A 21206-nucleotide genomic window follows, 5' to 3' on the forward strand; every position below is an offset into this window, starting at 1 on the left:
TTCAGGGAGCAGAGAGGGCTGGGTTTTCTTTTTTCCATAGGAAGCATGTCGCAAGGGAACACTTGGATTTAGAAAAATAGTCAATCATTTTTGAGTGAAAAGAGAAATTATCCCTTCTGTATTGCAAAATGAAGAGTGTAAATGCTTTTAATAGGGTCACTATCTTAATGGACATCTCCATTTTGGTTCCTGTTTTTTCTTGATTGCTTCTTTAGGTCTGCTTGGGTTTGTGCATCCATCTTTAATAGAGCATAATGACATATTAAACCCTACTGTAAAGGATGCATGGAGTACAACTGTTCTCAAAAGTAACTTGATATTCACAAAATGCCATCTGTTCTTGTATTTTATTATTTCTTCTTAAAATATGAAAACAAGCATTGAACATGTACTAAAAGGGTAAGCACAAGGGTGGATGAACGAAGAGAGAACTTCAAGGCAAAGATAGGGTAGGGAAGCCATTGTAGTCTGGGAAGATGTTCAGTAAAATGAAGTATCTTCTGCAGCTTGTGTATAATAAGCAACTATAAATTAAACTAGTTTGGTTACTGAGTTCCAGGCTAGCAAGACTTGTCATACCAAAGTGTTTTTACACATACAGGGCAAGTGTTCATGCTACATTCCTTTCTTGGATGCCTGAGTGCTGTATGCCGGTGATGTATGCTTAATACTGACTCTTTTCTGGTTCTTCAGTCTACTGAACTTGTTCTGCTTAATCTTCTAACCATGTGTAGTGGTTACAACTGAGTCAAGATATGACCTATTAAAATAAAAAAGCAATGAGATTTTTGAGGGGTGTGGATATGTGTGTGCATATGGTGATTTCAGTAATTACTGAAAATCTAGGTTCTCCATTGAGCACCTGTCTGTTCTCTGTCAGTAAACCAAATTTACAAACTAGCTTTCTTAGTATTCTAATGAATTATGGTTTTGCTTACTAGTTCTGTTCTGTTGTAGGCTTATATAGATGTTGTGTAAGTTGTAATACAAGATAAATCAAGGATAATAATGCTACAGAGCTATAAAATGAACTAAAATACTTCTTTAATGTCACCTTCAAATTTCTTAAATTCTTTGTGATACTTCGATGATACTTTAATCTTTACAATTGCAAAGCACTGTTGCTTTCTTGGTATTTTACAGTAACGAAGACTCTATATCATTGTTATTAGAATTTTGGGTACCTCCATCCTCTTTTCACTGTGGAATGCAGACTTTATTGAAGTAAAAATGTCTCCAAAACGCTGCAGCCTTATTGTGCTGAGGCCAGTAATGTTCTGCTATTTCCAGCAAAGTGTTATACCGCCTAAACTCCTTTTCATAGAATGCAGGATGCTCATCACAAGATAATACAACAGAGTGGTGGTCTTGCCTAGTGTAAATGGAGTCGATTGTAGTGGGAAAGAAAACTATGTGCCAAGGAAATGTCTGCATCCTTTTTCTTAAATATCCCTCCACAACCTACATCAAAACTTTTAGGCAAAATACTGATAGTAGTTGGCTATTTCATTCATATGGGATTCCTTTTATACAACTCACCGATTTTGACGGGAATTCAGGTGACTTGACAACAAGGGCTGTGCTTAGAATTTTAAAATCTAGCTTTTTGACTCTTAATAGTATTTTGTTAAGCTTCATAAGGCTTGCACACTGAATGATGTCAACGTAACAGTTCTGTATGAACACGTGAGGTTTGAAATGTGAGCAATTAAGCAAGGTCATTTAATTTCTGGATGACTTATGAAAAGTGTCCTTGCAGTTTTTGGACTGCATGATGAGATTGATGCTGGTTTATAACCTTTTGGCTGAAATGTGATGAATTTCCATCTGTGTTGATCCATATGGGATAAGAATCAACAAGGACCCTTAGCTATACTGCTGTGGCTTGTTAGAGCAGATTTTTCTGCCTTTCTGTGGCTTTTTGGCCTTAGTCCAGTCCTCAAACACAAAGGCTGGCAGTCACAGAATCTGCTGGGCAGTGTCACTCAAGAGCATGGACACAAGGTACTAGCCCTCCTTTTTAATTAATTTTTGAAGATATTGGTAGAAAGATGAATATTTAAATATCCAAGCATTTTAATTTATTAGCAACTGGAGTGGGGGGGGACTTGAGCTATAACCTGGGATAGGTGATGCAGAGAATTAGTTCTTAACATTCAGCTGACAGCTGGGAAATGGAGTCTTCACACTTGGATGAGGATACCTTTTGGGAGGAGCTGAATAGTGTATTAGGGCTGCATCTGTTCTTTTATATTCCAAAACTCCAAAGCACATTTTTGTTGTTATTTTCTTTGATGCTTCAGATGGAAGGCCAAGCCAGTCCTTACAAAACTAACAAAATAATGATCTAACCCTACAGCATGATCAAATAAATCAAATGTCATCTCACCAGTCTCATTAAACTCTTGTGGCAGAGTGCCTTTAAGCCAGTCTGAAATGTGCTGCACAAATGTATGATACAGCAAAGTGATATTCCATCTCCCTGCCCTCAGATTAGGGAAGGTCAAGCACACTTTTAGCTGGTGGCTAGGGAGAGCTCTTTGTAAGAGCCAGGCCTAGAGCACAGCTCTCTGAGCACAGCTACCAGAGGCAGTGAACAGACACAGCAGTTTGCCCAAGAGTCTGGGTTCTGCCTTGTCAGCTTATGGGGACAGGGCCCAGGATCATCCTGGGAACCCTCTGAGAAACTTGAGGGTGCCTGCTGCTGCCAGGTAGGGAGACCCACAGGGATATGGGCCTGAGGAAGCTCTAGTGGCTTCTGAGAAGCTGTCAGCTGCCCTTGATCCAAGGGTGCTTGGAGCCTTCATTGCAGCTGCTGCTGAGTAGGGGTGGATCAAGCAGGTTTTTAGCTGGTGCTTGGGAGAGCCCCTGTGGAACAGCCAGGTCTGGAGCACAGGTCCCAGAGGACAGCCAAGAGATGCAGCAGTTTGTGTGGAAGGGTTCAAAGAAGGGGTCCTCAGCTGCGTTCAGAACAGCCTAAACCTTCAGATGTGATGGTGATGTGTCACAGGGTGCGTTCCCCAGGTTTTGGAGCGCCTGTCACTACTAGAGCAGAGATTTCAAGCCAGGCAGAGCTTCAGATGGTGGATGCAGCCTTGCAAGTCCCAGGTGTCGGGAGTGCCTAGGGCCTCTCCCCTGAGGTGGGGAGAGATGGCTGCCTTCTATGCAGGAGGTGTGCTGCTGTTGAAGAGCCATCACCAAGTGGAGAAGTTAAGAGAGGAAGTCAGTAGCTTGTGCAGCATCAGGGAGGATGAGAGACATAGACAGGATCCTGTTTTTCTAAATAACCAATGCTGAAAACTCCTGATCCAATGTTTTCATGCTCTGGTTCCACTTTTTTCAAGTTAAGCAGGCCACAGTGACATCTTGCTAAGCGAAATTACTACACTGGAAGAGACCTCTGTCCTAAGTTGCAGAGTTGTTTGCTCTTACTGAATGTCCAGTCACAGGATGACTCCTGTTAACTGTTGTTTTAGAAGTTGAAACACTAGTAACTCTTCAGTAAATGAGATCCCAATTTAGAAAATCAGTATGCCAGCCTGTCCTTGAAAATCAGTTGGGCTTTTAAATATGTTTGCTTTCCTTTTTAATGCTCTTTAATATGTTTCTTTTTTTTAAAGTCAGTTAAAAAATGTCAGTTTGCAAAGTATTGTGGCAACACCTGACTATTAACAACATGTATTGCATAGTGGTGGATGGTACAGCTCCTCCTCTGGTAAAAAGGACTCCAGAAGATGTTAATGGGATGGGCAACTTTATCCTGAGTGGTGGCAACTGTAGAAAATAATGAAAGGACATGGTGTTTAATTATCTGAACATCCTGATGTGATGCTGTAGCCAAGAGAAGAAATGTGACCCAGAGTTAATCAAATGGGAGGTAATACGCTGTTGTAGCTGCCATGGAAATACTCTATCCAGCTCCAGTGTTCAGTTTCAAAGGATCCTCCTGGAGTTAGAAAAGGTTTGGAGAAGAAAGCTGAGAATGACTAAGCATGGGAACACATGATTTATAGTGACATACTATGTAATGACATTCTTTGAATACTTCATTTGCCAGCAGACATGACTTGCTGCTGCTCTGCACCCTAGCAACATGGTTCACTGCATTCTTGAGTGTGCTGCTACAACTTTCTTGAGAGGCCATGTTTATAAGTAGGGTAATTGAAATTATCTTTGTCAGAAATTCTCTTCAAACAAGGAGAAGGGTTTGTGTGATTTTTATGACCTGACTAATTTAGGTAGAACATTTTAATATTGCCCTATGGCATCGATTTATTACAGCAAAAAGGAAGGAGGAGAGGGCTTGTGAGCTTTTCCAGCCAACTTTTCTGCTTAATAAAACCCCTTTGTAACTGCAAACTTAAGAGTGCTCAGTCTAGCTGATGACAGTTGGCCACCGGAATTCTTTGTCAGTCTGTATATTTTATTCTGTGGAGAACAAATAAAAGTGAGTTTCTTGTTTGCTTTAAAACTGAACATAGAAAAATAGAACAAAATCTAGCAGCTGGAAGGGAATGTATAACTGTATTTAGCTTTGGAATAGGAAAAAGCAATTCCCTTATAGTCACAAATCTATTACCTGAAATCTTTCTTAGCTTCAAGTTTTGTATGAACTTTTAAGCAAGTAACACAGTAATGCCCAAGCCAAATGTAGTGTTGTAATGTGATTTGAATACACAGAGGTTCAGTGTTTTAGAAGCAGTCCACCAGAAAAATCTACTGTTTATGTAAGATGAGTCTGATAGAGCTGTAGGAAGGAAAAGTAGGGCTGCAGAGGTTTAAAGTAGGTTCTGCAAGCATGCAACTGCTTTGTTGGCCTGGTCAGACTTTAATGTTCAACCTGACAACCCTTCCAGCTCCCACTTTATAGAGCTACAATTTCTCATATAATGGAAGGGATGCTTGGATGTGGATCCCTGGATATATATAGTATTCTGTCTGTCCAGGGTTTCTGTCTTCATGGTGGGAAGATCATACACTTACCCATATTTCCAAGTCTCTTGAGGAGTTCTATAATCATTTGACCACACAAGTTGATTTTCTCCACAGAAAAATAATGCCTTTCTGGAGTACACCAGTATGTTTCCAATCAGATTGATAGAAAAATATCAATAAAACAAAAAGCCCACCCCCCCACCCCCCCCTTGAACTATTTTTATCCTGTCTCATTGAAAGGGGGTGTGTGTGCAGGGGTGGAGGACAGTGAGAAGAAAATTCTAGCATGTTGAAGACTTCCTTTGTTTAAAATGTCACGAAATAAAAAGGAGAGAGTCCCTGCAGCAATTTAAGCTGGTAGCCAGTGTTCATTCTTTATATTTTAAATGCTTGTTTAATAGCATTAACAGACTGAAACTACCTTTTGGACAAAAATAATACAAGTGGAACAAATAGCTTGTATGCAGAGCAATTGAGTTAATGTTGCCATAGGAACCTTTATTTTTCTGACTGTATTTTAATAGTGTAGCCTTAATTGCATTTAATAGCATGTGCAGTTCTTGCCTTGTGAGTATGCATAACTGAAATTCTGCAAGACTGAGCTAGGGCTGGAGTGCCTTGTCAAGATGGCGCAGTGTGAGGGCAGAATGATCACATTTGGCAAAAATGCTCATACTATTCAAAATATGGTATTTTTTTAAAAAGATAATTCTATGACCTTTGCATGTCCAAAGGCTTTTAGTGGCTTTTATATAATCCTTTGTGATTTACTACCCTGAAGTTCATGTACACTTCCTGTATTGCTTTCACATGAGTATTGGGCATAACAAAAATAACATGATCTCTGTCAAAATGCAAGTAAGTCTTGTTTTTCAGACCCTTGTTATCTCAGTGTGCCTTTTGATTTCAAGAGGGCTAAGGTTAGCTCGATGTAAAAGCAATGGCTGGGATAGCTTCTGTCCCCTCTGTGGGAAAATAAGAATGATTTTTGTGCTTTTTATCTGTGTGAGGCTAGAAGCTAATAGGGCATGAATATTTCCTGGCCTGTGGTGGGTATGGAGGGGCAGAGCTGAATACAACAGCCTTCATTCTGGCAGCCAAAGCTCAGGTGCAGGCTGTTCAATTCTTGTTGACTTTGCATTTTGGCACCCTATAAATGGGGGGGAAGTGCCAGTAACTGCGCCTTGATTAAGGCTGTGCCGCTTTCTTTTGAGTTAGTCTGCCAAGAATGGCAGTGCTTCCAGCCTAGAGCAGGTTGACTTATTTTACTTGGGTATTACACCAACTCAGTTGTACTTCAGTTATTGCTCGTGGACAAATACTGGATCACCTGAGCTGGAGACTGACTGCAGGAGAACAGGCCTTGGCACCAGGTGGCTAATGCTGGCTTGGGGAGGAGAATGGACAGACACACAAGAGTGAAGTTGAACAAAACCAGTGGTTTAGACACATGGGCTGCAGTTTGCTGCCCAGCCAAGAACATCTCATAGGAGCAAGGGGGAATTGTATTTGCAGAAGAGCTCTAGCACTTCAGTCTCTGTGAATCTTTAAACTTCACAGTGGTCTGAAACCATGTGCCCTTGTTTCTACTGTCTAGGAAGTTAAAAATAAGTGTTTTGTATAATGAAAGAAATTCAAAGAGTTAGCCTGTGGCAATTAAACAAAGTAAATGGGTGGAGGCCCTTGAACTACAAAATCACAGAATAACAGAACAGTTGAGGTTGGAAGTGACTTCTGCAAGTCATCTGGTCCAACCCTCCTGCTCAAGCAGGGTACCCTAAAGCAAGCTGTGTCAGTCAGTGCTCAGTCACCCTCACATTGAAAATAAAACATTTCTTATGTTCAGGGTGAACTTCCTGTGTTTGTGCCCCTCACCTCTGGTCCTGTCACTGAGCGCCACTGGAAAGCGCCTGGCTCCATCCTCTCTGCACCCTCCCTTCAGGTATTTGTACACGTTGATAAGATCCTCCTTGAGCCTTCTCTTCTCCAAACTGCACAGTCCCAGCTCTCTCAGCCTCTCCTCACAGGAGGGATGCTCTGGTCCCTTCATCTCTGTGGCCATTTGCTGGACTTTCTCCAGTAGCTCCATCTCTCTCTTATACTGGGGAACCCAGAACTGGACACAGTACACCAGGTATGGCCTCACCAGTGCTGAGTAGAGGAGAATCTTGTGCATATTGGCAAATAGGTTACTGTATTGTAGGATGAACACAGTGATTATTTTTTTTTTTTAATTTGCAGACTTAGGAACATGTTTTTTTTTCTGGTGAAATGTACTTGTAGACAAAGGTGTATTTGAGTTTGGCCCTGGTCTGGAACTTTGGAGTTGAGCGAATAACATAGGCAATTGCCGCTGACAAACATGTGGTGGATGCATGAACAGATCTGTTAATCTGTGCTTCAGCTATCAATATATAAAAGTGATGTGGCAGTTCCCAAGCTCAAAGTTACTGCAGTGATAATTTTTTATACCAGTTTGAAACTGATGTATTTTCCTCTGCATAGCTTGACTATTACTTACCTATTTATGTTACAGTAAAGCAAAGTGGTACCAGTCAGGGAGTAGGGTAAGTGTAACAACCTAGAAAAGACATGAGTGATGGTGAGCTTAACAGAAACCTGCAAAATCATAAGTGATTGGAAAGGATGGATGAATTGAGTGTTCAGATTTCCAGAGCTGGAAGCATCGAATTAAGTTAGAGAAGTGAGTTGCAAAGCAAAAGGTGAGAGTTTCTTATATCATGAATAGTAGATGTGTGGAACTCCTTGCAAGAGGATGTTGGAGGTGCTAAAAATGTACATGGGCCGAAGAATAGACAGGATAAGCCCTTCAAGAATTGCTAAAAGTAGAAACTGTGTCTGTCTCAGGCTCTATGTGAAGCTGGAAAAAACTGGACATTGAGAGGATGGTTGCAAGCAGTATTGGTTAGTTCTTCCGTACCTGCTTATGGCTGTTCTTGTAGATGGGGTCTTTGCTAGACAGACACTTCCTTGGTCAGACCCCGTGTGGCCTCCTACCTTGTGTTACTAACGTATGGTGCAACTTCATCTATCTTAATGCTTCTACTGGTGTTCACAAAGAAATACAGTTTCCTAAAAAAGGGGGAGAAAGGGTTGAAGAATATGTGGCGGTTATGAACAAAATGGATGTCGGTCCCTTTGGTGACTGTACCTGCGCAGATTCAGACATGCTTTTTGAATTGCTGTGTTTGATGATGATTTAATGCCATCTATTTTTCAGCCAGATTATCTTCTAATAGCTCAAACACAATTTTATTGGGTGCTGCGAAAGTATTTTCCTTCATTTTCAAAACACTGAACATGAACATTAAGCTATTCCATGTGACAACCATCAGCATTTTTAGGAATAGAGTAGTGAAAGTTTGTCCTAACCCCTTGTTTTTGGCTGTGAAGCTTAGATGCTATGAAGCTTATGATGCTTGGAAAAAAAAAAAGGTCAGTGGTTCATGGAGAGGGCAAAAGTAGAAGCAGATGAGCTTTATTGCAAGGGGAAATGTATAGCTCTCCTGATTTTTCTGATTCTTTCATTCTTTCGTTTGCCACTTTTGCAATAACAGGATGCATAAAGGATTCTATTATATCAGCCCAGAATAGAAGCAGTAATGTAGTTTAATTTTCCATGGGGAAGGCAGGCTTTTATCAAACTGTGTGGAGGAGAGTAGTAATGGACTCTAGATATTCATTATTAATGTACTGCATGTACCCAGTGAATTGCAATGGCATGATGCTGTTCAGTGAGCAATCAGCAGAGAGTTGTATCATCTTTCTGAGCAAGGATTTTTGTTTCCAGTATGGAGGGGTACTTCTAGTCTGCAAAGCCAGATACAGCAAAATGCATTTTCCTCATCTCTGCATCGCTTCTGGAGCCAGCTTATCTCCATGGCAACATGTTAGACTGAAAGAGATGTGGAGACTAGGGAGGAAAGGAATGAGTTAGAAACAGCCAGGCGGTGGTGTGTGTCCCCCACGTCAGCGCATCAGCCTTTTGATAGGATGATTTTGTTAACACCCATCCAAGGCTCCTGTGCAGAGCTTCTTTATTAGAGAAGCCGCCAGGGCATCTGCTTCTCCCTTCGGCATCCTTTTTCTATTTTTTATTTTCTTTTTATTTTTTCCAAATACACCCTCCACAACCCCCTTTTATTTTAGTCGCAGGCTCACTGAAGATGTGCAGCTCTTTTTCAGCTTCCTGTGAGCTTCCTTGCAGTATGGTATTTTGCAAAGGCAGGAAGGCATGGCTGCATTTCACTTGACCTTAGCAGAGAAGTGAAATCTCGTCTATGTTGCTGAAGGATACTGACTATGCAGAAATTTATTGAAGCAGATTATTACGAACTGGACTGGTATTATGAAGAATGCACAGATGGTAAATATTTTTTTCTAGTTTCTTGTTGTAGAATTTGGAGCTTGTAAGACTGGAGCATCATTATTCAATGGTTTTAAAATGAAATACCTTGAAAAAGGCAGTGCCCTGGTGTAGTGGAGTTGCCCACATCTCTGTTGCACCTCAGCATCTCTTGTGAGTGTGCTACAAGAGACTCAGCTGTATAGCTTTCTCTTTTTCAAAGGGAGTGGCAGAGGAGCATATGCATTATATGAGCAGTCTTTGGGGAGGGGGAGAAATATTTGAAATGCTAACTGTACGTATAATAATTGAGCGGAATTTAAATACACTTATTGTAAGATTCTGTATTGGTTTGAGTTTTAAGTATGTGTGGTTTTTCTGCATTACCAATACGTGGCAATATGTGTATGTTCAATGTTAATAGGCAGTACGTGTTTTCTCTCTGGTTATTTGTCTGTGAAAGACATTTAAAACTGTAGATTCTTAAAAGTGAGCAGGTTAACTTTTTGAATTGGAAAAAATTCCAAACTCTACTGAGCACTATCTTCTGGGCCTCTTGCAATTTTTCTGATGTTTGGTTGGGCGATTATTTCTTTATCAGAGCACTGAATGTTTTCATCTGACTTCTGATAGAAGGCACATGAGGAATGATAAGGAATGGCTAAAACTGTACTCTCTGCAGAGTGGAAAAAACGAGATTCCTAATTAATGGCACTCAGTGGTAACCTCTAAAACAACATGCAGCCTTTGGGAAAGCAGTAGTTGTGTATGGATTTTATTCTGGTTGGAGAGCTTGACTTAAACAAGGCAAGTCCAAGATCCCAGTGAAGCAAAGAGCAGGAAGGAGTAAGTGTAGGCCCAAGAGGATGTTGTACTTTTGTAGTACACAAAGATATTTCATAGTGCTTTGATAATAATATCAGAAGGGATGTGAAAAGTAAAGATATGTGTGCCAAAATTTGTATGGGGTTTTATGGTCTTTTGAGTGACATGTGCCTCCATCCGTTTCTCTCTACTAGATTTCAGAACTGAATGTGATTTCAGAAGCTTGAACTTCTCTTACATTTAATTGATTATTCCTGGCCAGGTGTTCAAAGAGAAAAGGTGCATATTTATTTGGAAGATCTGACCACTTTAAGTTGGATTGAATCCATTATGTAACCTTCATCCTCTAGGTTTAACCATAGTAAATACTGTAGCATCTGATTAATCTGCATGATGTAACAGGCTGAGTTGGCCTGGTTTTAGAAGCTTAAGAAATGGAACAGTTGAACTGTCATGAAAAGCTGTAGCTGATTTTTTCCCTGGGTTAAGTACAGATAGCCTTCTTTTTATTGTTCTTTTCTTATGGTCCTTTGTCTGGTCAAAGTGTCATTATATGGAAGTGTGGTGTGCCTGAATGTCTGAGCTAAGAGCTGATCTGCTTATCAATTTTGTCTTAAGGTATGTGCTGCACTGGAGAAACCATGGGAGTTCCACGGTAATGGAATAAACAACAGGTGTTGGGCAAGCATTTAAATACCTTGTGGGATCAGGGCCTTGGGAGCATGGTAGTGGTTGGTCTGATTCTGGGCTTACAAGTTTTCTTGTGAGTGCTGAGCCCCCGCCCAGCATACTTCTTCCATGAGCTGAGACCTGCAGAGAGTCAGCTAGAGTATGGGCTGGCTGGCTGCTTGAAGTATCTGGGAAGTTCTCCCCTAAGAGAAGGCAGGGTTTAATGTCTGATAGGGAAAAGTCTCTCCAGTAGGTAAGGCATAATGCTTTTCTAAAATTACTTTTTATTTTTTTAAATTAAAATACAACTTTTTACATGATGGAAGGGTAGTGCTGTCAGTCCTGTCTCAGTCTCTCAGGTGAATGGTAGTCTCATAGAGTTTCATGGAACTTTATGGGGTTTAGCTTGCTTTTGCTTCTCCCAGTTGAAGTGTGTGAGAAGGATTCAAGAGGTGTGGTGGAAAGCAGAGTCTTTGGCCTTCAATACTGGCATACTAATTTGGGTTTAAAGTGGTATTGGCATCTCCTGTTGATGGAGAAAGGTGTACTAATTGTAGTGGGAGACAAAAGGCATCTTTATAGTAGAAAATGGAATTTTTTAAAAAAGCTGGAGCAGATGGCATATTATGAGATGCCTGTCTCTTGATGTTTGATTTTTCTACCATGTATTCATCGATACCAGAGTCATTTGCCTGAGATTCTTTTTATATTCAGTAGAAAGTGATAGGCAGTTGCGGCTCAGCTGACCTGTTTTGAATATCTATTTTAAGACAAGATGAGGCATAGTTAGAGAGCTTATTTCTCTGCCAAACATGGACTCTCCGGAGCTCAGATGTATGTGTGCCTTCAATTGTGAATCCCACCCAGTTCACCCTTTTTCGGTAAATATAACAGTGGAGGAGAGTCAGCGGTACATTGAAACTAATAGAAAACCTCACAAGTTATTGTCCTACACACTTATTTTTCTGATTAAATTGTTCATATATTCTTTGTCAGAGCCAATGGGACTCAGATTTCCATTTAAAAGATATGACCATTTGTTTTCCTTTTTAAAATTATTTTAGCAGCATATGGTTTCTTGTTCTTCAAAGAAAAAAACATTCTAAAAATACACCAGGATATAAGGTTTAATGCTATTATTTAGCTTAGGTAAAGAAGTGTCTCTCACCATTACCTCAGATTTAATGAACTTCTATATGGACCGACATAGTAATGATGTCTTCAACTTGCATTTGGTGGCAGTAATTTTTTTTAATACCTTGCAAAAGCAAATAAACAAATGTTCAAAATTTACAATTTATAAATCTTTGTAAAAACTTTATAGTGTTGGAATAATGAATTAATCCCTTTTCTTAAGGTCCTCTACAGGGTTTATTTTTGGTATGAGTAGACAGAATTAGACAAAGTGTCACACACTATTTGAATCACTGGTGTTAACTAACATTGCAATACATTGAAACTTCTATAAATAACAACTATTACATTGTGCTTTTAGATACATTTTCAAGTAGAATATTTTATAATATGTGACAGTTGTCACCTTATTTGGCATTATTGAAATATATTGTGTGGGTGGAATGGGGAGGGGGAAAGAGCTGGATGTGTACTCGGGTAGAAAAGTAGCTGTTTTCACTGCAGACTTTGAGATTGACAGAACCAATGATAAAAGACGAAAAGGTGAAACTTTTGTAGACTCTTATAATGAAAGATAACAGTATAAAAGTCTAGTTCATCTAGGTGGTTTTTTTTTTAGAGAAAAAAAAATTCATTAAAAAATGCACACAGTGCAACTTGGGTGAAAAAAAAAATTCAAAATCCACCCCCCCCACCCCCCCCCCCCCAACCAACTAAATAAACAGATAAGTAGATACCCACAGAAATCTTTATGAGTAGCCTTGTCTCCCTGCCTCTTTCTTAGGCCAGTATTTTTCATTCTCTCAATGAACAATGCTTTCTAGAGAAATCCAGGTTGACTTTGGATCTAACTACTTTCCTTGTGGTTTCTTCCATTACTCATTTATTTCTAGCTGAACAACTCCGCGCTAATGCCTGAGAGTTCATTGCCTACAATTCCAGGTGATTTTGTGTATGTGCAGTTCACCCTTTCCTCCTTTTGTTGGACATGAGTTTTGGCAATTTCTTGTGGAGAAGATAATGTCTTTTCCTTTTTTCCCCCACCAGTCACACCATGTGACCTGTTTGTCACACCTGCTGAAGCTTCTAACCCCTTTTATGTTTGCCTGAGCACCTTCATCTTGCTCTCTTGGTCGTTTTGGCACCCCCTATCCTGCTTTTGCTCTTCTCTATACCCTACCTGTATTTTCTTCCTGCTGACATTGAAATGTTTTCACCACGTGTTCTGTTTGCAGTTACTGTTTGGAGCTTCTCTCCTCTGTGCTATTTTCCACTCCACTGAAACAATTATCAGCAAGCTCCCTTTCTTTTTAGCTGAACAATAATTAACAATGTTAATACTTGTTCTTCTTGACCTCTCAGCCACTTTAAGAATGATTACTTATCCTTGCCTTGCTTACATTAGTGTGCCTTTACAGATGTGAGACTGTGTCCTGGTTCTCTTTCTTTTTTTTGTCTTTTTTTTTATCACTCAGGTAGCATTGGAAGAATATTTCATATTCCCTGCTGCATCTCTTTGAGAGTTCTTGGTTGTCCATGTTCCTTCTCTGTGTACCTTAGTTACAGGTAACCTCGCAAACACATATCTGCCAGCTCTGTGGGTAGTGCAGGCAACATGCTTCCCTTGACACCTTCTCCCTTACAGTAGAAGCTTGGCTGGTGGTTGGGCATTTATGATGAGTCATTGTCTCCCTCATACATTAGCTCCTTTTGTCTCCCTCCCTGTGGTCAGAGTAACCCTGGTGTTAACTGGATGTTAAGTGGATGCTGACTGTGGGTATGCCACCTAAATCTATGAGAATCTTCTGAATGCTTGTAGCATGCAATCACTGAACAGCCCTTGCTGTATAGGTATGCAGCTAAAATTGTTCTTGTTTTGCTCATATGTCCTTTTTCTCTATACTTGATAAATATGGTTGAACCTTGCTTATATTCAGGTAATCGATACCATTTTCCTATTTTTTTTTTTTGTCACTTCTTTTTCTTTATTCCTCCATCGACGCTGTATTCTTCATCCAGTCAGACCTAAGCTACTTCTGCTTGTATGTTGGCTTTATGTGGCACTTATTTCAGTATAGAGGTATTTTTCCTCTTTATTCTACTCAGCTGCTAAATTTCCAGAAAAGTGTTTTCTTACTTCATTCCATTTCATTCCCTTTCTGCAAAAGTAAGGTGCTGTCCTTTTGGTTGAGTGACAGCAGATGATTTGGGTGGGATTTTGAAAGAGTGGGAAATGTGCAAAACCTGTAAAAATTAGAACAATCTAACTTGGCTTGACTGTACATCTTAATAGAAAGCATGTGTTAAAAGACCAATTTATCCTCCCTCCCTGAAAAGCCCACCCCAAACCACCCACATTTCTTCATCCACATATTTTTAAATCTGGATGCTGCTGTTTCAGCCACTGTTTTTAGGACTTGTTTGCTTACAGAGAACCTTTGTTCTAAATGCAGCGTTGTTGTTGTCAGTCAACTGTGGTCAAAATTAATGTGGTTAATTGTACAAAAGTCTAGATGTTTTTAGTGATAAGGGAAGGTTAAAATGATTTGAATGCATTGGAGTTCCTTGGAAATAATGAGTCAGGATATGAGGGTTTGTCTGTATTGTGTCCAGCCTCACCCTCTGCAAACTAGCTCCCGGTTTGTGTGTTTCCTGTTTGATTGCAAAGTTACTGGAGACAGTCTGTACCTTAGTGGAAGCAGCGCATGAGGAATGTGCATCTGTGTGCTTTAAGCATTGCAACTCGCTCAGCAAGCTTCCTGAAAGGAGTTATATGTCTTTAGCCACTAATTCAGAACAGTTACTGTAGGAAATATGCCAAATTCACTTTGCAGTGGCAACCAATAAAAATAAATGTTCAATGTGGTATGTTCTTTAAGTCCCTATGTATTTACAGGAAATATTAAAAATATCTTTTGAATCTTTCCTGATTAGAATGTATATTTTCAGAACTGAATACAATTTAGCTTTTTTGTTTTTTTTTTTCCCCCCATAGTTGCTTATTGTTTGGTATGTGTTGGAAACCTGGCTCTTAGTCCTTAGCAAATAAATACTCCTGCACTAGTAAATAGGCTTAATGCACAGTAACATTAAAAATGAGCTGATAGCGTGAGGGTGCGGTACACGTTCCTTCTCCACCCATTATGAATTTGCATCAGCATTTATCATACGCTGATATAAAATTAGGCATTGCAACATTTATCTTTCTCTCACCTTTTGAATATCAGAGTCCTTCTGTGCAGCATGAGTTGACATGAGTCACAGTTCAGAAGTCAGCTTGTGGGATTATTCATTTATTCTCCTTATATTGTCATGTATATTGGGCAGCAGCATGCATGTTTTCAGTGTGTCGCCCACTGCCCCGCTCTCCTTTATAAGCTAGTTGGTTAGCTGTAGTTGAACACTTGTCAGCAATATTAAAACCAACAGAGTTTAGATCAACAGGGTTGGCAGTGGTAGACTTTTCTGTCCTAAGCTTTAAAAGGTGCTTCTTGCATTCTTTTAAAGATGTCTGAGTCTCATTGTTTTGGCTACTCTCTGAATTTCCATACTCTTAGCTATTACCAAAATGTGGTCAATTGACACTGGATGGCAAGTAGGTACTTTTGATTCTTACTGTCTGATTTTTATTTTTTTTTTAAAAAGAGTTTTCAGTCACCATTACAGGGGAAAAATTAAGACACAGAAAAGCTCTAAGGAATCAGAAGCTAGAAGTAATCCCCATTACATTAGTATTATTAAAATTATATCTTTTAATGTCATGATATGGGAAGAAAGGTACAATACTCTTTCTTCCCCAACTGAATTCTTGAGGCTATTGTTGCTGCTGCTGAATATTGCAGTAAATTTTGGCAGTCAGAGGTCAAGTTGGTAAGTTTGAGTAGTAGGATCTTTCCATATTCAGAAATGAGTGTTCTTTTCCTTAGCAAGCACTTATGTGTATTTCATATCCTTTGGCTATTGTTTATATAAACATTGTTACATTGTTTGTATATAAATATCAAGAATTTAAAATTTAAACCAGAATAATTCATCATGATTGTATAAAATTAGTTCCTTCCCATCTCATACTACTTTATAGTTTCACACTACTAATTAAATGGTAGTAGAGAAATTGTTCCTACATGACCCCAACTATTATGTTCTGCTGGCTTTAATGTCTGCCCCCCTCCCTCCCTAGCAGTTACATCCCCTCAGAGGGTGATGAGCTGCCTTTGCCTTGCAGTACACCCCCTTTTCCTGCAACTGCTTTGCCTGTGACGCAGATAGGAATGCTTTCTGCAAGCAGCAAAGAGCGCTTATTTGCCATTGAAAGTAAGAGAGGCAACTTGGCAAACATTAAATATCTATACTTGCAAAAAGTTAAATAAGAAAGTTAACCTGCCCTATGCATGTAGTCACGTTTAACAGATACAACCTGTTGGAAACCAAGAGGTCTGAACACAAGGAGTTTTGTTTGTCAAACAGAGAAGAGATGTGTACACCCTTGAAAATGCACTAGGGTGCCATATGTGGGCTTCAGATACTTCATTTCCCCCATCAGGCAGAAGAGTAAAGGTGACTGGAAAACATGATATTTGACAGCTGATGTGATATGTCATTTATAAATGCTTTGTACAAGTGTAATCTTTTTTTGTAAAAGCAATAAAAAAAGCTCCCTTTCCCCCAACCTAATTGTTCACACGGTGGTTTTAGTGTGTGGTGGATGTTGCAGTCAGACCATACTATACAATTGCCGCAGCTTTCAAGATCTGTCTGCTGATGGGCTTGGCACATGCATGTGTACAGGCTTAGGCTGTTCACTACTCCTGTGAAATCTGTTACTTGCAGCGTTAGGCAACTTGAGAGGTGATTTAACTCTGTGAAGGTGCACACCCTTCACCAGGTGTGACAGTCGGAGGCTGGCTCAGACTTCCGTGTGGCTGAGACACTTGTGAGAAGCTGCCACTTCACTTGGAAGAGCCGGGGCAGAGGAGAGAGAACCTCGTTGACGTCAAGAGTGCTGGGGAGGGGTCTTTCAGCCCGCCCCCTTTGTCTGAAATATGCTAGTGGAGCTGTTGAGCAAAAACGGGCTACCCTCAGAGCTGGTATGAGGAATGACATAAATTTTCTAGTAATTATTAGACAGATGGTCTCTTCCCTCCTCCACCCCATCTGTACAACACAAAGCTGTTGTGATAAGGACAAATACTCAGTCGTTCAGGAGCTCTCTGGCTGAGCATGTGAGTGAGGAAAGATGGTATCCTGCTTTGTGGAGACCTTGCTTTGCTCTCCCCAAAAATACAGCCTCCGAGGGAATGACTTCCCATCTCCTGTGAGACTAAGGCATCATATCGTGTCTATCTGGGATAACTTTGGCAATGTCAGTAAATGAAGAGGAAAGCTTTGAATATGACTACGAAAAGGAAAATAAGAGAGAACGCACTTTTAACAGGCAGAGCCTTGATATCTTGGAAGAAGGTACTTTTCACCTTTTGGTTTTAAACTTTTATGGTAGTAGCACATGGCAACATTTAAGTAATTTGAATGATGTGTGTGGATTTAAGTCTACTATACTTTACAATATTTTAGTATGTAGCCAGTACATCGCATAAAATACTAAGAAAATACTAATATGAATAGGATGAATCTTAATTTATGTACACTTTTTTAAAGAAGAAATACATGCTTAACAGATGTAGACTATGCAATACCTTTTTTTATAATGAAACTGGATTTGGGAAATTATCTTTCTTTGGAATTGTAGTGCATTTTTATACGTACATCTTGTGTGTGTGTTATGAAACTGTATGTGTTACGTTGTCATTCCCAACAGGTACCTCTAAAAATGAGTAGAACAGGGCAACAATTTTGTGCTTATCCATGAACTTGAAAGCACATAGATAGAAGTAATCCAAGTCTTGGGTCTTGTGACTTAACCTTTCAACCAAACAAACAACTCGGAAGTCTTGTCATACTTTGTGGAAATAATGGACATTTGCAGTATTGCAGGCAACTGGCCCATTAGGGTAGAAATGTGAATATATGTGCATTGAAAATCCTCCTGTGCACCTGATGTGTAGAGAGTGTACCCATTCAAGGGCTGCTTCCAGACAGTCTGGCAATCTTTTTCAGGGCTTCAGGTACCAAAAGCTAAATGCACCATTTATGTTATTTCATATGCTGTTAATTTTGCTCTAAAATAGCAGGTTTGTGGTAGAGAACTGGTACTTCCAAATACATGACCATAAAGCTGCTGTAAGGATGCTTTGAAAGATTGTTAGCACAGAGAATGTGTTCTGCTGTGAATTTACACCCTTATTCACCTCATGGGAAAGAGTTCCTGTGTCCAGAGCCTCAGTGGATGAAACATGCTCTTTAAATCCTGTTGTATAGGACTTTACTGTAAAGACTTCCTCAGAATCAAATATTCCACTTGGATTTCAGTCATACTCAGTCAATAAACTATCCATCTCCCCTGTTGTGGGTCTCTGAAGGAGGCTGACATAACTTGTGTGTCTGTGCAAAATAGAAAGGTGCTGGGGAGAATACTGGTAAAAGGAAACTTTAAAACTGGGGATTGAATTGGGGAGGCTAATTTATCAAGAGAGGCGAACAGACATTGTTTTATGTTTGATTCCCATTTTTTTTTGGTGATTAAATGGTTGTGGAAACATCTATCATGCTGTTTCCTTCTCTTCCTGCTGACTTTACCTTTCATCCAGATCTAAGTACAGTCTGAAGCTCTTCTTGTTGATTTTGAGAGGAAAAAAAATGTTGAATTCTGTCTGGGATAAATTTAGCCCTGTCTTTCTACAGTACCTTCCCCTCAAAAGCTCAGTATGTATCTGAAATGCCTTCTCTCCTCCACCTATACATTCAGGTCACCTACACACTCAGTCTAGCAGTGGTACAGATACACAAAAATGATAGATGGTATTTCTATGTATCTTTGCACATGAGTGTACTTATAAACAACAGTATTTCTCTTGGGAATGGGTCAATCCATTCTATAAGTAAAGCAGATGGAAACACCAGAATGTAGTCTTTTCATACTGAACTAAAGAAACATTTCAGCCATATCTGGCTGTAAATCTGATACCAGAAATGGGAAGTCTGAAAATATGCTTCACTTCAACCATTTAGAGTTATTGAAAAGAAGGGAGGAAAATTGTGTAATTAAGACTCCTTAACTATTTGGCCTATTCCATGTGCAGAATGTGTACTCACTACTTGTCTATATTTCCATGGTCATTTTGACATAGTGAGGTTTTTCCCTTTCCTGGCATTTAGATCCTGTGACTCCCCTCAGTCCTGTTTCTAGAGCTTTTCTCAGAGAACTAGGGTTATGCTTAGCAGTGTCACAGAATAGGTTTTCTTGATGAGTATGTGAAGCACCTTCAAAAAGGTCCAAGCAGAACAATTCTAGAGTCAGTGCATGGCTTTGGAGTTTTAACTTTGCCTGACAGCAACATGTTTACTCTTCACTTGATAAGCTGGTCTTTGAACTGACTGCAGTGAAACTTTGTGTACAGGCTTAGGCTGTTGATAGTGTCTACTCAGTTTTTGTTGATAAGAGAACCTGAGCTGTGAAAGGACAGCCTTTCAGTTTTCTTTGCTTAGTGATTTGTTGGATCAGCTAAATCTGAAACTGGGCTATGTTTTGATTCTTGCTTTCACAGGTGGGACAGGGAAAGACTGTTACCTGTTTAGGACTTGTGATGGCATCCAGTCATTACTATTTCAATTTACTAATGTAACAGATTAAAAGTCCTCCTTATCTGAAGTAATGAGTAAATGCAAGCTAAGAATCTAACTCAAGTTTAATAAATTTAAAAAAAAAGTCTTGTGATCACCATTAAAATCTCAAGTTCAGGAGCTCCAGGAGTCTGACTTTCAGAAAATGTGAAATGCCTGTTTTATCTTACAGAGACATTGACTAGAATGGAAGCCATACAGGGTTCTGGAATCTTAAAATAATAAAGCAAAGAAAATGGAGACTAGTAGTTCTTGAAGGCTTTGGCACAGCCAATCCCTCCCAAAGAGATGGAATAGGAAAAGATCATGTATTTAAGAAAGGGAGACAGCTGACAATGCATGGCTTTTAATATAGGCTTGTAACTTCCTTTCTGGATTTTTGAGAGATTTACAGTCCAGATTCTGGTTTAAGCCTTACACCCAGTTATTAGTTGCAGGGACTTCAGTTTAGACATTTCTTGACAAGAAATGGATGGAGGAGAATGTCAAGACAGTAATTCAATGACTAGCAGTCAAAAATGATGCAAGAAAAGTTTTAACAGAAGAGCTATACTGAGCTGTATCAGTAAATGGTGTAGGCATTAAGGTGATGGTGAGTTCTCTCCAGGCCCTTTTCCTCATCTCCTTAGCTTCACTTTGTGGCTGTGTTTTCCATGATACCACATTTGATCTGTGTTTATGCTAATAGAAGGAACAAGTGTGTGATGTTCTTGTTGAAATTTCCTTTAACTTGATTCTGCATTCATCACAAGAAAATTCAATGCAGTTCATGCCATGCTTAGAAGAGGTACTGTGAAATGGCTACCTACCTGAGTGTTTGGGAATAAGCTTTAGAAGAAAAATAACAGCAAAGTTTTTTCCCAAACCTGAGATTAAGTAATAACATAGGTTTGTATGTGAGGCTTTAATATTGAATTTACTAAGTTATTTGAATACTGTATGAGAGAAATGACAGTAACAAACATGCTTTAAACCATAGCTTAAACGGCAAGATAAAATCTCTTCTTCTAGAAGAATCAGTAACTGCTCTTTCATATTAAAAGATTAATTTGAAAACTATGCCATTGAAACCATGGTAAGCTAGACTGTAACATTAAAAAGAAAAGAAAGACCTATTGGCATTTTCTATTGAACTTACGGTGGTTATTTTTCACCGCGCTAATATGTACTTGCTGACTGAGTTTGTATTGCTCGCAACATTATGTTCCTCCAGACTCCTCCATGAAGCTCGCCCACAGTGTGACTTGACAGTTGTGAAGCAGTTGGCACACTGTGACTGCTCTTTATCCCTCTAACCAGGGTCACAGCCTCCCACTGAACTCCCCATCTGCCCTCTGGAGGGGCTGGCCGCCTCCTGTGCTTGGGGAGCAGTGGGGAAGGCTGAAGGAACTGTTGGTGTGTTGTGTTAAAATTTGGACCACTAGCAAGTGGTGCCTCAGAGGCACATTGTTCAAGCTCTGGTGACAGTAGTCTTTTAAAATTTTTAAGCTCTTTAGATGAACATGTTTTCTTAGGGCTGTTTCAAACATAACAGGCAACA

The 21206-nt window shown here is 39.7% G+C and overlaps 1 protein-coding gene across 11 annotated transcripts in view; it reads left to right on the top strand.

The window, feature by feature from the left end:
- The window catches only part of TRAK1 (trafficking kinesin protein 1), a 138770-nt gene that overhangs the window by 72127 nt on the left and 45437 nt on the right, over positions 1–21206 (top strand). Inside the window, exon 1 of one of the 11 annotated variants that reach the window (XM_074840891.1) lies at positions 8994–9322. The exons of 9 other annotated variants lie outside the window; for them this stretch is intronic. In XM_074840891.1, the coding sequence (XP_074696992.1) occupies positions 9259–9322 (64 nt within the window). In that variant the 5' untranslated portion in view covers positions 8994–9258. Of the gene's footprint in view, positions 1–8993; positions 9323–21206 lie in introns of those variants that run through there. One more of the 11 variants, XM_074840929.1, reaches the window with a different exon arrangement.

The sequence above is a fragment of the Strix aluco genome, chromosome 1, assembly GCF_031877795.1.
Source record: "Strix aluco isolate bStrAlu1 chromosome 1, bStrAlu1.hap1, whole genome shotgun sequence".
NCBI classification, from domain to species: Eukaryota; Metazoa; Chordata; class Aves; order Strigiformes; family Strigidae; genus Strix; species Strix aluco.